This window comes from Scleropages formosus, chromosome 9 (genome assembly GCF_900964775.1).
Source record: "Scleropages formosus chromosome 9, fSclFor1.1, whole genome shotgun sequence".
Lineage (NCBI taxonomy): Eukaryota > Metazoa > Chordata > Actinopteri > Osteoglossiformes > Osteoglossidae > Scleropages > Scleropages formosus.
Window position 1 is genome coordinate 31,585,208 of NC_041814.1, and position 14,799 is coordinate 31,600,006.

General features: G+C 45.2%; 1 protein-coding gene across 1 annotated transcript; it reads left to right on the plus strand.

The window, feature by feature from the left end:
• The first annotated feature begins 4,740 nt into the window (after positions 1-4,740).
• Positions 4,741-13,829, plus strand: LOC108922735 (ADP-ribosyl cyclase/cyclic ADP-ribose hydrolase 1-like). The gene is made up of 8 exons (XM_018733061.2): positions 4,741-5,188; positions 5,901-6,030; positions 6,962-7,097; positions 7,211-7,293; positions 11,242-11,315; positions 12,064-12,150; positions 12,468-12,551; positions 12,686-13,829. The coding sequence occupies exons 1-8, from the start codon at positions 4,977-4,979 to the stop codon at positions 12,741-12,743; spliced, it is 864 nt and encodes a 287-aa protein (XP_018588577.1). The 5' UTR covers positions 4,741-4,976; the 3' UTR covers positions 12,744-13,829.
• Positions 13,830-14,799: the final 970 nt, after the last annotated feature.

Consider the following 14,799-nt stretch of genomic DNA (forward strand, 5'->3'; position numbering starts at 1 on the left):
GTTATGTTCCAGAAGACAGAGACTTCAGTATCGGGGACACATTAATACCATTGGGTTACACACAGCTCAACTACAATCACCAAGGACAAGAGACATTGACCTTATCGACCATTGCTCCGGTGCCCAAGTACATCAACGAGTGTGCATTAAAAACTAAACAAACATGTTGTGCTTGGTGTCAAAAAAACAGGCCATGTGCCCAGCTTAAAGGAGAGTGTGCTCTGATGGTCCACCTCTTGCTCTGGAACCGTTGGTCAAGGTACTTACATTGAACTGATACATTCCATTAAAAATGGCCCAGTTGTGTAAATGGGTTACTAAATGTTAGTAGCTGGTAGCTGAACTGAAAGTGAAATTAAGTTGTGTTTCTGGTAACGGCTGTTGCAATGTTTCCAGCTATGAGCAAAAATAGAATCTCTATTTGGGGTTGTGCTTTTTTGGCTCCGGCGCAGTGCTGACCAAGCATGCTGCAGATGACACACCAGCCGACATGTGCTGCATTGCTAGGACTGCACACTAAAATCAGCTCGGAGAGAAAGCTTAACTCTGCTCTGACAGGAGTTCATTCTGAAATGAATAAAAAAACTGAAATGATGCTGGTTTTCACACTACTGGTCTTACTGTGTGCGCTCACACAACAGCTGTGACCGAATGCTCTGCGGTCCTTGACATTTGGAATTAGAGAACACGGTTGAACCATAGTTTGAGAAATATGCAAGCCGGGAAAGTTCTGTGTTTCAGCCTTGGCTCCGTGCGTGCGGGCGTGTGTGTGTGTGTGTGTGTGTGTGTGTGTGTGTGTGTGTGTGCGCGTGCGTGAAGCCATACCATTGTGACTTTTTACAAGTCAATGTGCAATAGTGTGAGTGTCTGTGTGTGTGATATGTGAGCATGTATCTGTGCATTCATATTTTGTATTCCTCTCTATCTGGAATGATATACTGTATCTATGTGTGTGTCCTTCAACATACAGTGTGTGGCTGTTGCAATGTTTCCAACTATCAGCAACAACACTTGTGTGTTTGTGTGTAACCAGATAACCCACTGAAGCTGCTTTTCCATGTGACGCCAAAAATATAGCACAGCCACGTTCCACTGTTTACTGCTCTGTGTACAAGACCACTGAGTGGTCTGCCCTCCTTTACCTCCTTGTTGCAGCTTCTGCCCCGAAAAGGTTTGTCCTTTGATTATTGTTATTATTGTTATTATTATTATCGTGACACGTAGATGTGCCATGAGTGAAGAATCATAGATTTGGTTATTGATCGCAAGTATAAAATCACAGACACAAGTGGCCCAAAAGAAGTTTCTCAGAAGGATTTCTGGGCTCATTCTGCATGGTCCAAGAGAGGGTGAGGAGCTCAGCAGTCTGAAAGAGTTTTGAAGTAGAGTCACTGGTCCTCTGCATTGAGAGAAGTCAGTTGAGGGGGTTCAGGCATTTGTAAGAATGCCCCTGGTCACCTCCCACTTGAGTTTTTCCAGGACGGGACGCCATTCCATCACAGAGGCACCACACACTCGTTTACTCATTATCATGGTCGGGGGTTCAGGAGAGCGAAGGCCTCAGGTGCTGGTTCATTGTGTTCACCAGCAAAGGGGACAGGTGAGTGTATAGTCAAAGTCCAGGCAAGGGTCAGTCAAACGTCAATCGTCTTCCAAGGGGGACAAACAGGCTCAGGGTCGAGAAGGTACAAGTGATAGGTCAAACCAGAAAACAGAGCAACAAAGCGGCATGGATGCCAAAGACACATGGAGCATTGCGATGACTCGGGAGTGAGGCTCCGCATCGGTGGAGCTGGCGGGTCTTCCTTTTGTACGTTGCTCCTTTGGTTCAGCTCAGGTGTTGCCAGTGTGCTGATGGAGGGAGTGTGACAGTCATACAGTCGTATAGTACAGAAAATTTACGCGGGGACTGTGCAAGGAAACCAGAGCGCCCAGAAAAAACCCACGTGAACATGCAAAAACATGCAAACGCCATAGAGACTGAGCTGAAATCTGGACCCACAGCCCAAGAGCTGTGAAGCACTAGTGCCACCTGCTATGCTACAATGCTGCCGGAAAAGATTTAAAAAATTGTTGTAATATTTAAATAATCAGGAAAAAAAAAAAGAACCATTTTGAGATATATTTTGATCATTGTGTTATGAATTGAACATCACTGTCAGACTGTCAAACTGTGTTGTGTATCAGTAAATATTAGTGAGAACACTGATTGCAAAACATTTCAAAGATGTGTGAAATACTAATTCTGTACAACAAGGTTTTGCAACACACACACTTTCAGAACTGCTTGTCCCATACACGGTCACAGGAAACCAGAGCCCAACCTGGCAACACAGGGCATAAGGCCAGAGGGGGAGGGGACACACCCAGGACGGGACGCCAGTCCGGCACAAGGCACCCCAAGCGGGACTCGAACCCCAGACCCAATAGAGAGCAGGACCCAGTCCAACCCACTGCGCCACCGCACCCCGGGTTTTGCAATATTGATTTCGAAATGACAAGTGTTTCCTCCTTTATGCATATAAAGAGAGGATCCTACTAGACCAGAATGAGATACGACCACAACCGATCAGGCGATACGACCACAACCAATCAGGTGAGTTCACCTTTCTTCACACACCCATGCAGTCCGTTCCATCTGGAGGACAGACTAGACAGATCCGGCTTTTCGTCAAATATTTATGTTAGAGACAATAAAATAAAATATGAGGAAAAAATGGTAAAAAGTGTTAGTAAATTCAGACTTGTTCTTCACTAAAACCTGATAGTGGTTTTCATTTTCATCATCATGTGTTTTCATAAGGTTTGACAGCTGCTTTCACCAATTTTAATCACCATTAGTGAGATAGTGTGATTTTTTTTTTCACTGAACATATCTAGCTTAAGTACACACACACACACACACACACACACACACACACACACACACACACACACACACATTGTCTGAAGCCGCTTGTCCGAAGCAGGGTCGCGGCGAGCCGGAGCCTAACCTGGCAGCACCGGGTGCAGGGCTGGAGGGGGAGGGGAAATACCCAGGACGGGGCGTCAGTCCATCACAAGGTACCCCAAGTGGGACTCGAAACCCAGACCCAACAGAGAGCAACGAATAGGCTAAACTCGCTGTGCCACCATGCCCCCCCACCCCAGCTGAAGTATGAAGTTATGATTTTTTTATAGTTATATTTTAAAGTTTTATAGTTTTATTTTTTTTTTTTTTTTTTTTTTTTTTTTGCAAAGACACAGCTTCTAGGGGAGTAAATGTACACATAAAGGAAGTGTGTTAACTTCCTCTTTCCCATGTGTGCAGATCTTGACTTCTACGGAGCCGACCATGGGAAACACAGTGGGGACCTCAAACACGCATGTCGCTAACGCCACTGGAAGACTCATCCGTATCTACTACAGTGTGGAAAAGATGCGGCTGGAAGAGATGGTGGTCAAAGTAGGCACCAATATCGGCGTCACGCTGGAGGAGCTATCAGGGAGCGCCTCTCTGGAAACAGAGCTCCATTTCAAACGAGACTCCAGGATCCGCTACATTCGCATCCCTGTCAAGGACTTCATTAAGATCTCAGGAGAAGGAGAGCTCTATGCCTCCGTGTTCGTGGAGGGCAGCGAGTGTCCAGACAAGTATATGGAGACCATCTCCCTCAACTTCCATGTCCCCAGCGATCGATCCTTCATCGTGACGCCAAACCACGGCATCCGCTTCCAGAAGTACGGAGGGAGCATTTGGGAGGATGAGTATGGGAACAGATACAACTGATGGAGAAGCACACAGGATGTGTATTCATGATATATCTGTAACACTTTTGGGGGAGAAAAAAAAATCACGTTAACAATGAAAATTTGTAGGACACACTATCTGTTTTGTTTCTCCAATAAAATTTAATTTTCCATTAAAATTGATGTTTTCAAATGGCTCCTGGTAGAGATTTTTGTACATCTTAGTCATTGTCAGTAACTGCTTGTTCAGTGCAGGGTCACAGTGGTCTGGAGCCTGTCCCAGAGGCATGAGCTATGAGTCACCCTGGGCCCTGGACAGGATACCAGTCCATTATATGGCACTCACACAAACTGTACAAAGTTATTGAACCCCTTGAGGCAGGTGTCTTTGAACAGTATGAGAAAATACACAAAAACACTGATAGAACAAGTGCACTGTAAAGTAACAAGAACAAAAATAAATTTAAATTATTCTCATTTAATAAAAATAAATAATTATGCAAGCAGGCTCAGCACAGCCACTGATGTTCTAGCATCCTTGCAACATGTGACAGAACAACCACTTCCTCAAAACATTAACGAGAGTCAGGGAATCAAGAACAGATACTACACTTTCACTTCAATCAAGGACCATAAAAGACCCAAGAAACTGCCTTTGAAACACACATTCAAAAATTACAGCCTCAAAACACCCTTTTCCCCCTATGGAGGATATGCAGTGCAACGAGAGACGCGGTGATGGTGGAACCCAACCATTTGAAAAACACATAGACGGTAACCCACCCCAGTAAGTACAGCCCTGTCTACACAGAACAAGGTAACAGAGTGCACCGGACGAGTAGAAAACATGGATAAAACACAAGAGGCGCTGCCGCAGGGGCTCATGGGAAGGGCCCCAACAACACCTACACGCGCTTCTAAATGAACGGATAGTGACAGAGGCGCGATGCAAACTGATTATTTCATGTCAAGTTTCAAAAGCAGGTTTTTCCATCTTCACGAGGGCCGATGATTTAATTTCTCGAACGTGACTCATAGCAAGTCGCGGAACTCAGAGACGAGACCGACCGGGACCGAACCGGTTGCGCCTTCAACTCGGCCGGCAGGGGGCGCTACACTCCCTCCCCGGTCCCAAGCGGAAAGTGTCCCAGTAAAGGTTTGCGCTGCGGGCGCTCAGTTGTGCTTCGGGCGCGTGGATCGATAAGGACCGCCGTGATCAGCCGTGATCGATCGCGTCCGAGAGCCTGATGCAGCACGAGGCCGAGGGGGGGCGCGTCTCGCGCAGGAAGCGCCGCTGTAAGGCGCTCGTGGTTTCGGGGGTCGCCGCGCTCGTGCTGTCCGTGGTGCTCGCGGTGCTCTTAGTCGCCACCGTGGGGGGTCCGAGCCCAGGTAAGGACCTGAAGGATACCGTCGTGTCCAGGTGCAGGACGTTCCTGGAGATGAACGAGCCGGAAACCAGGTAAATGTAGTACTAATCAATGATAATTATAATTATACAATAAAAAAAAGGCGTTAATAGGAAGGACAATGAATAGAATAGCAGCACGTTTAACAGCAAAGAGTTTCACAGAGAATAAAGCTGGTTTGTGCGGCTCTGCTTTATTTCACATGTGGAACTTGTTACCTGTGAGACAGGTGTGTGTCACTCAGGTGAACTTGACAGAAAAGGGAACTTCGCAAATATACCTTTTTCACTCTGATTTGGTCTGTGGTACCACACTTCCTTCCCACACTCTGTTTTTACCTCACGTGTAGATGTGTCCGTGACAAAAGGTCGCTCTTCCTCTCCCGGCGCACTTTGAACCTCATCGTCTAACTTCTGATGTTTACACGATCTCATCTCCGCAGCCGTGACTCTGCCTGTATCTGTGTGTACAGGGTATTCTGCACACACGTGTACAAGTAAATTCGTATACATTTGTGTCCATATACAAATAACCGAGTGCATGAACACATTCTTTTAAGATTTATGCATGTACATTGTTTTACCTCACTGCTGAAATTGTAATAAGTGGTGAATGTGAGACAACTGTAATGTTAGATTGCATGAAACAGGTTTGTTGGAAAACGAGTTGAACTTTGGCGGCAGTTTGATCTTTTTGAGGCGTAGGGAGTCGTAACTGCACCGCTGCTCATCCTGTGCCTTCGTCCCCAACCTGTGCCGCTTTCAGCAAGAAGTTGTGTGAGGACGCGTGGGCTGCGTTCGCACGGGCCTTCGTGGGCCGGGACCCCTGCGAAGTGCCTGTCGAGGCGTACGACCCGCTTATCTACACGATCGAGCAGAAGAGCCGCTGTGGCCGGGTAAGAGTGACGTGCACAGGAGCAGGGTGAAGCGTCGACTGCTGGGGGTACGAAAGTGATGTTCGCTTTAGGACTGGACTGGATCGCAATGCTACAGGATCGAATCCCACACTGAAAACGTTGCTCTAAGCCAAAGCAAAGTATTTAATCTGAATTGTTTCCACTCAAGTTCCAACATTTGCACATCTGCTCCTTGTGTTATGAATGTTCAAAGATGCACACAATTTCCCATTTGTTTTTACTGGTTTACAATTGCCTTTCACTTGTTATTTTCCATTTATATATATTTGTCTTATATTGCAGAATCAATGTTTACCCAACAAGCTAAGAACAGTAAAGAGTGCCGTACGGAGCACCAAAAGAGCAGTGTGAACGAACCACCTTAATTCAACTCACTTCCACAGTGTTTACCGCTCATGCTTGCTGGTCTCACTGTCTGTGTTCAGTGACAAGACGAGATGTACATTGTCATTGTTTATGGGGCAAAACAGTCAACAGCTGGCACTGAATAGCACTTTATGGATACATGATTATTATTTTAGAGTCATATCGTCAGACCTTTTACATTTATTCGTTGAGCTCACACTTTTCTCTAAAGTGATTACAATTATTTACCCATTTATGCAGCTGGGCAATTTGTAGCTCTAACTACTAGACTACCAGCTGTCCATGCAAAGTTTAAATTTTAGTGTAGCTTCAACTAACTGAAATATTAAAACAAGAAGTCTTACAAAGCATTGCTATTTATTATAGCTATATCTGACATTTTTACAGAATGTAAATTTTCAATAAATCAAGGGATGTCTGTGTCATAAAGCTTTTACCCTGGAGTATTCAGCAGAACAAGTTACAAACACACTTTCATGAGTTTTTAAATAAGTAAATGGATCACACATCTGTGACAGAGTGTTCATCTGGCTCTTCTGTTCAGACGCTCTTCTGGAGTAAAACCAAAGTCCTGGCTCACCAGTTCACCCAGGAGAAGAAGTGCATGGTCACTGTGGAAGACACACTGCTGGGGTTCATCATGGACGGTCTCACCTGGTGTGGGAGGAACGGGAGCAACGGTGCGTGTCATCAATGACTGTGAATAAACTAGGGTCACATGACTTCCTCTCATGACTCCTGAGCCTCGGCGCGCTAGAGTGTGTTTGAGCGTGTGTGTTCGCTGTCTCCTCAGGAGTGTTCACTACCGGCTGTCCTGGATGGACGCAGTGCCAGTTGAACCCGGTTCGATCCTTCTGGGGCCGAGTCTCTGCGGCGGTAAGCGGCCCACATTGTGGCGCGTGATCTCTGCACTCGAGGCCACTCTGAGACCAAGCCTACCATCTCTGACTGGATCTGAAACCACACCCACCAGTATTTACATTAATTTTGGACCAAACCCGCTTCTCTTGAATTTTCTATCCATTTTAACCTTTATATTTGTCATTTGAGTCATGCTTTTCTCCAGCGTGATGCTCAACTGAGCTTAAACAAAAGTCCATCTTGGAACACACAGAGAGCTTAGAAACAAACACAGTTCAGTTTGTTTGTTCCATGCCACCACTTTTCCCCTGGCTAATTTCTGAGTTTCTAACTTTAAAAGTCTTGTGAAAAAAAGCAGAGATAAAAGCAGAATGTGGTGAAGGACTTATGAAGGTGTCAGAAGCTCAGGAGAAGAAATTGGTCTGAAAAAGGTGGGTTTTAAGACTGTTCTTCTTGGAGGGATTCAGCAGCTCTGAGGGACAGAGGGGGTTTGTGCAGACCAAGCTCAGCTTTTTGGTTTGGACCCCAACCGTAGACCACATTGACATTTTATGACTGCCATTTAGAAGTTGCCACTATTTATTATGAGAATGCTGAACACGTACGCTTACACACACACGTGGAGTTAGACCCAGTGAAGTATGCTGTCCCCCTCCCAAAAGTGTATCCTCTCCGTCTGGGTCCGAAATACCACCGCTGGATGCCAAATTCTTACATGTTGACAATCACCACCGTGGACAAAAGAGCCCTGGCGTGGTAATGTGCGTTCAGATGTTCACAATACAGCACGGCTCCTGCGAGGTCCAAAACGCCCCAGGGGAACATTGCGAAATGCAGCTCTTTCACCGGCGACCAAGTGACACCTCTCAGAAACACAGCTCTTCGGTTGGTGCTGAGACACATGGCCAAACTGCCAAAGTTCCTCAGAAGGACCGGGTTTTACTGTGAAAAGTACACAAAACACTGGTAACGGCAGCAGAACTAAACAAACAGCCTGAGTGAAGGGAAAAGTGTGACTTTTAGTGAACAAAGACAAAAAATACCTTACGTGCCACAAAATAATGATGCAAACCACAGTCCCCCACAGTAGCTGCACTCCTGAGAAGCAGCCTGACTATGGTAATCCTCACCTTGAGGAGAGATTTACCACCCGTTGTTTTTCTATTACCTACAGTAGATTTCTGAATAGAACATTTAATGAAATGCGACACCTATAGATTTAGTAATTCTCCAGTGGGATCATCAATGTGCCATAAATCTGACTTTAGAAAATCTCTGAGTGACACCTGCCGAGGTGTGTTTCTCCTTATTTGTACACTGATCAGCCAAAACATTGAAACCACCTGCCTAATGTTGTGCAGGTCCCCCTCGTGTCACCAAAACAGTTCTGACCTGTCGAGAGATGGACTCCACAAGACCCCTGAAGGTGTCCTGTGGTATCTTGCCCCAAGATGTTAAAAGCAGATCCTTTAAGTCCTGTAGGTTGCGAGTTGGGGCCTCTATGGATCGGACTTGTTTTTCCAGCACATCCCAGAGATACTCGATCGCATTGAGACCTGGGGAATTTGGAGGCCAAGTCAACACCTCAAACTCTTTGTCATGGTCCTCAAATCATTCCTGAACAACTTTTGCAGTGTGGCAGGGCCACTGCCATCAGGGAATACCGTTGCCATGAATACCAGGCCACCTTCTTGCATTGTTCCATGTTCCAGTTCTGATGCTCACGTGCCCATTGTAGGCGCTTTCGGCGGTGGACAGGGGTCACCATGGGCCCCCTGACTGGTTTGCGGCTACGCAGCCCCATATGCAGGATGCTCCGATGCGCTGTGTGTTCTGACACCTTTCTGTCATGGCCAGCATTAAAGTTCTCAGCAATTTGTGCTACAGTAGCCCACCTGTGGGATCGGACCAGACAGGTTAGCCTTCGCTCCCCCCACAAATCAATGAGCCTTAGGTGCCAATGAGCCTTAGGTGCCCATGACCCTATCGCCAGTTCACCGGTTGTCCTTCCTTGGACCACTTTTGGAATATACTAACCACTACATACTGGGAACACCCCACAAGACCTGCTGTTTTGGAGATGCTTTGACCAAGTCATCTAGCCCTCACAATTTGGCCTTTTAGTCACTTAGATCCTTGTTTGCCTATTTTTTCCTGCTTCTAACACCTCAAATTCAAGAACTGACTGTTCACTTGCTGCCTAATATATCCCACCCCTTGACAGTTACATTTACATTGATTTATTTAGGAGACACTTTTCTCCAAAGCGACTTTCAATGAACTCTATGTAGTGTTACCATCAGCCTACACACCTTATTCACCACGGTAACTAACACTGCTAGATACACTACTTACAATGGGTCACTCATCCATACATCAGTGGAACACACACACACTCTCTCTGTCACTCACACACTATGGGGAACCTGAACAGCATGTTTTTGGACTGCTCCACTTTACATTTCATTTCTGTGCATTTTTACAAGAGGGTGTAAATCAGGGTAAGTGTGCACAGTGACGCTTTAACTGAAGACCCTTTTGAAGGTTTACTCTCATCCCTTGCAGAACTAAAGTCCATACAGGATAGTTAGTGGACCAACGGGAGAATTACGCAGAATTCACCACTAACTGTTTGCATTCATCAGCGGTTCACTGTTTCTGAACTAACTATGTGAGTGTAACCGTTGAGCAAGTTTGTCCCCCATCAGCTTTTGCTGAAAAATGTGTGTGTGTGCGTGTGTGTGTGCACGCGCTAATAATCAAATTCCTCTTTCTGTAATAATTTTTGTGTAAATTTCCTGATATTACATTTTTCACAACTGTAGGAAGCCTTAGTGCAAATCTAGTGGAACAGCTCACCTGCGTGTGACTGGACACTGGGTGACCGCGGAGCAGACTGACCGGACAGTCCAGTCCAGTGCATCACAATATTGTTTTTTTAATGCATTTTGCAGGATATTAAAAAAATCAAAAAAAAAAAAAAAATCAACTCCGAACAACAATTTTTAAAAAAATAATTTCATTCCAACATTTGAAGTGATTTACTAGTAGGTTTAATAACAGACAACAATAATAATAGTCATAATAAACACATTTATTCGTTTTTCACTTGATGCCACTTTTTCTGTGTACATCCCCGGACATACATTAAAAAGACAGACACTGCAATGAGTGGTCAGTCACATGACCACACTGATGGGGGAGGATAAACGGTCATTATAAACTCAATTATCTCAATTACTGTTTTACAATTCTAATTTCTGTCTTTCTATAAAGTTTTCCACGTTCATGTTGTCTTGTGTGATTTCGCCACCGAGTCCTGTGGCCGCGCCAGTGAACCGGCTGCTGTGTTTGAACTGCGACGTGTCAATGAACCATGAGCGGTGAGCGGCAGGTCGGACAGCTGCAGGATCTTCGGTGCACGTTCCAAAGTGACCTCATAAACCACACCCCCTTGTGGCTGAGCTCTGGTCTCGCTGTTTACCCTGGTTCCGGGAGGGGCCTTCTTTCCTACCTCGGAGCGAAACCGGACCACGTCGTCGCACATCGATGCGTCTGTTGCCAAGCGCCGCATGCGAACGATGCGGTCGGACCAGGAGCCCCTCGCTGCACCAGGCCTGAAAGGGAGCGGAGCTCCTCAAAGGGGCTTTGTGTTCCGTTGCCATGGAGACCCATTTATCAGTTCCGCTCGGAGGGAACAGCAAGGCTCTTGCCAGATGCGCACTTCTGTTTTCTTTTCACTTGTTTTTATTTCTGGGGCTCTGAGCACTTGAGTGTTTTATCGAGAGCTGGAATGAATGTGCTTCCCACCTTTGTAGCTGAGAAGCTGAGACTGGAAAGAAGTTTAGCAATTTGCTCCCAGTTTCACAGTTTGTTCCACAGTTTATTTCATTTATTCTTTATTGCGTTTTCTCAGAGACAACACAGACACTGTGCTTTAAAAAATGTCCAACTGTTTTCCAGTTTGCTGCGTCCAGCTGCGGAAACGCCGCGGTTATGCTCAACGGGTCTCTCGCCACCCCGTTTGACCCCACAAGGTGAAGTGTCTGAAAGAGCGTTCTGGAACGTTCCCTGCGCTCTTACCGGCCGCTGTCCGCACTTGGGCTGTACTCACAGATGCTGGCCACCAGGGCGCTCGTTCTCAACCACGGTCTCGGCTGCAAGGGCTGCACTTGGATCCCTGAATTCAGACAAGTTCCTGTTTTCGCGTGTATTTTCCATACATTCATGTTTACTTCTTTAATTTTTCATTTATTATGACATTTAGTTACTTATCACACACTTTTCTCCAATGTTCCGTCCAACTCGAGCAGCAAAGAGCTCTAGGCACACAGGACTTTGGACACACACCACCATGTTGCTGGTTCACATCCCTCCAGAAGCTCCTATAGAAGTGACATTCAAATAGGAAATACATAGATAATCATAGCAGATGGTGTTGAACTCATTGATGAAGCTGTCAGGAGATCAGGAGAGAAGTGGCTCTCAAAGAGATGGGTTTGAGACCCTTCTTCAGTGTGGGAGGGATTCAGCAGTACTGAGGGACACAGTGAGCTCATTTCACCACATCAGAGTCCAAAGCAAAAACTGATGGTCTTTTGATGTTGGACTCCTCGTGACAGAGACCATCAAACATCCAGAGGTGGAGGAGCTCAGTGTAGGAAGTGATCAGGTCCTCTAGGTATCAGATCCTTGCACTGACTTGTAGATCATGTCCAGATTGTTGAATTTGATCTATGTTCTTGTGGGGGAGTGAAATGATAATCGTTCTTCCTCTCTCTGCAGTGTATTCGCCAGCGTAGAAGTGAAGAACTTCAACTCCACCATAATGACTGGCCTCACTGTGCTCCTGGTTGCCAGAAAGAATGACTCGTAAGCGTGTGTTTGCGAGGCCCGTGGGCCGTGGCATGAGTGGAATTTCGGAACAAGGTCACACTCGCACTAAGAGCTGGGTCTGTCTCAGCGCTATCGGTTCATCTTATTTCATGACACAGTCAGTCTTGCTGATATGCCTGGAAGTTTCAGTGCCTTTGTTTCCATGGCAACATGCGCCGCCTCACATGATTTTGTTTTACTTTCACTTCTACACACAGAGTACAGAGTACAGTGATCTGAAGTGTGTGGTTAAGGGTGTGTGTGTGATGAAAAACAAGCTCTTTCTCTCTCTCTGTCTGTCTCCCTCGAAAAAGGGCAAGTTGTGGAAACAGCTCATTACAGAACCTCCAGCAGGCTTTGGACCCGATGCTGAAATACCAGTGTAAAGTCGTTCAGCAGTAAGTTGCTCATTGCTGTTTAATATATATATATATATATATATATATATACTTTTTTTTGAATGAATGAATGAATGAATGAATGAATGACTAAATGCAACAGTGTTATTCGACTCTTCAACCCAAAACCACAGGTCCCAGATCCTGGACTGCATCGCAGACACTACAATGCCCTGTGGTAAATGCTGGTGAAGGGTACCGCTCGTTTACTCGGAACTGTGAAATAAGGCCGGCAGCCAGGTGGAGGTGTCCTTCTAAAATGTGAGCGGACAGAGAGGCCTGGTCCTCTGTCATAATTAATGCTATTGTAATTTCTTTATGGATGCACTTTGGAATCATTTAGGTGCAGGACCAGTTATTTACAATCACTCTCTTCTATTATACCACCATATAATATCGAGGCATTAACTTTATTGTTCGCTGTACCAAGTTGACAGCTTGTAGATCTTGTTATCCTCACAATTTTCCTCTCATAACATTTATAAGTTGTCACAAAAATAACTATATTGAAATAATTACCAAGCCCTGTACCTGAACACAGGAGATTAATAGCTGAATGATAGCTGTGCTTTCAGTTCAATCCGGAAGGCTTTTACCGCGGGACGTAACTCCAACACATGTTGAATGGTGTCAGGGCTACTTTCACAAAAAGTACACTGATCATCCTTATTCATCTTCAAGTCATTGCACAACAAGGCTCTTTACCAAGGAGATTCGATCCCATAACTTACATGGCATCTCCTGCAATATTAATTGGGCATCATCCAGATTGTTCCCAGTCGGTCTGTGTCGCATGTGAGGATTTCCGTTTTACTGTAACTGCATAACTGGACATTAAAAATGTATTTTTGTATCCATGGTCCAAAGTACCATTTCCCTCTAGTCTGGTAGCAGCTGTCAAAGTTGGCGGCATTTTGCATGTCCAAGTCAGACCCGTAGCCACTCACTGCTGCCCCCCAGCGGAGCACAGATGTGTGTGTGTGTGTGTGTGTGTGTGTGTGTGTGTGTGTGTGTGTGTGTGTGTGTGTGTGTGTGTGTGTGTGTGAGGCCCGTTGTCTCCAGAGACGCACTGCGATTAGCCGAGATGAGCCCATGACTGCACTAGTTCCCACACAGGGACCTTTGTATTAGATACTGAGGTGCACCGCAGTTACGTTCTCATTTTTTTTACGTGTTTTATGTGAAAAATAACAGTTTGAATAATAAGTTCTACCTTTGCTGTGAAATCTAGTATGTGTGTAATGCAAGGCTGGAAGGTAAAAATATATTTTTTAGAGATAATCTGAGTTCAGTGGGTTTTTTGACATGTCTGTAAATAAAGATCGCATGTTCTCATTTTGCTATTTATTGAGATATTTTATATGGGGTGTAGAACATTTGCATGTTAGACACTTTTCTCCAAAGCAGTTTACAGTTATTTACACACCTGTACAGTTGGGTAAATTTGCTGAAGCATTTCAGAGTAAGTACTTTACTCAAGGATATTATAGCTGGAAGTAAGATTCAAACCAACAACCTTTGGGTCTAAAGGCAGTAGTTGTAACCAGTACACCACCACCTTTCCTGTGTATTAGCTTACTTATTGTTTCTGTTTAATATTATTACTTTACTTCTGAATACAGCTCCATAAAACTAAATATATGAATGTTGTGACAGGATAACATGCTGTGGGTCATCTATTAATATTACCAATGAATCGTTGTGATATTAGAAGAAATACAGTGTAAAACTGCTATCACAGCACAAGGTGGCGCCATGGTTACACACAGAGTTATACATGTGCCACAGGTTCTTACTTGTTTGTTCATTCATTCATTCATTCATTCATTCATTCATTCATTTCCAACAAAGAAAACTGCACTGACACCGGAATAAATAAATGTGACTTTGAGACCAGTATGAAACAGTGCAAATAAAAAGAAGCAATGAACTGGCGTCAGCAGTACAGCTGGCTCCGTAGCATCATGACCGTGAACAGGCTCTTTGTAGAGCCCAATGACCGCTAGCAAGAATGACACCAGGTGTTGCGACTTGGAGAAGTACAGGTGGTCTGGTGGGCCAGTGTGTTGCTGCAGGTGCTCCTCCATGCCAGGCTGGAGTTTCTTTGGGCTCCTTCTCTGGACCAATTCCTCCAGAGAGTCCAGCCCATCTGCAGGACTGAGCCAGTGCACCTCATTGGTCATTGGTTGCTCCGCAACTCTGCTGTATTGATGGAGAGCACAAGCATGTACTTGAAAATCCCCATAGT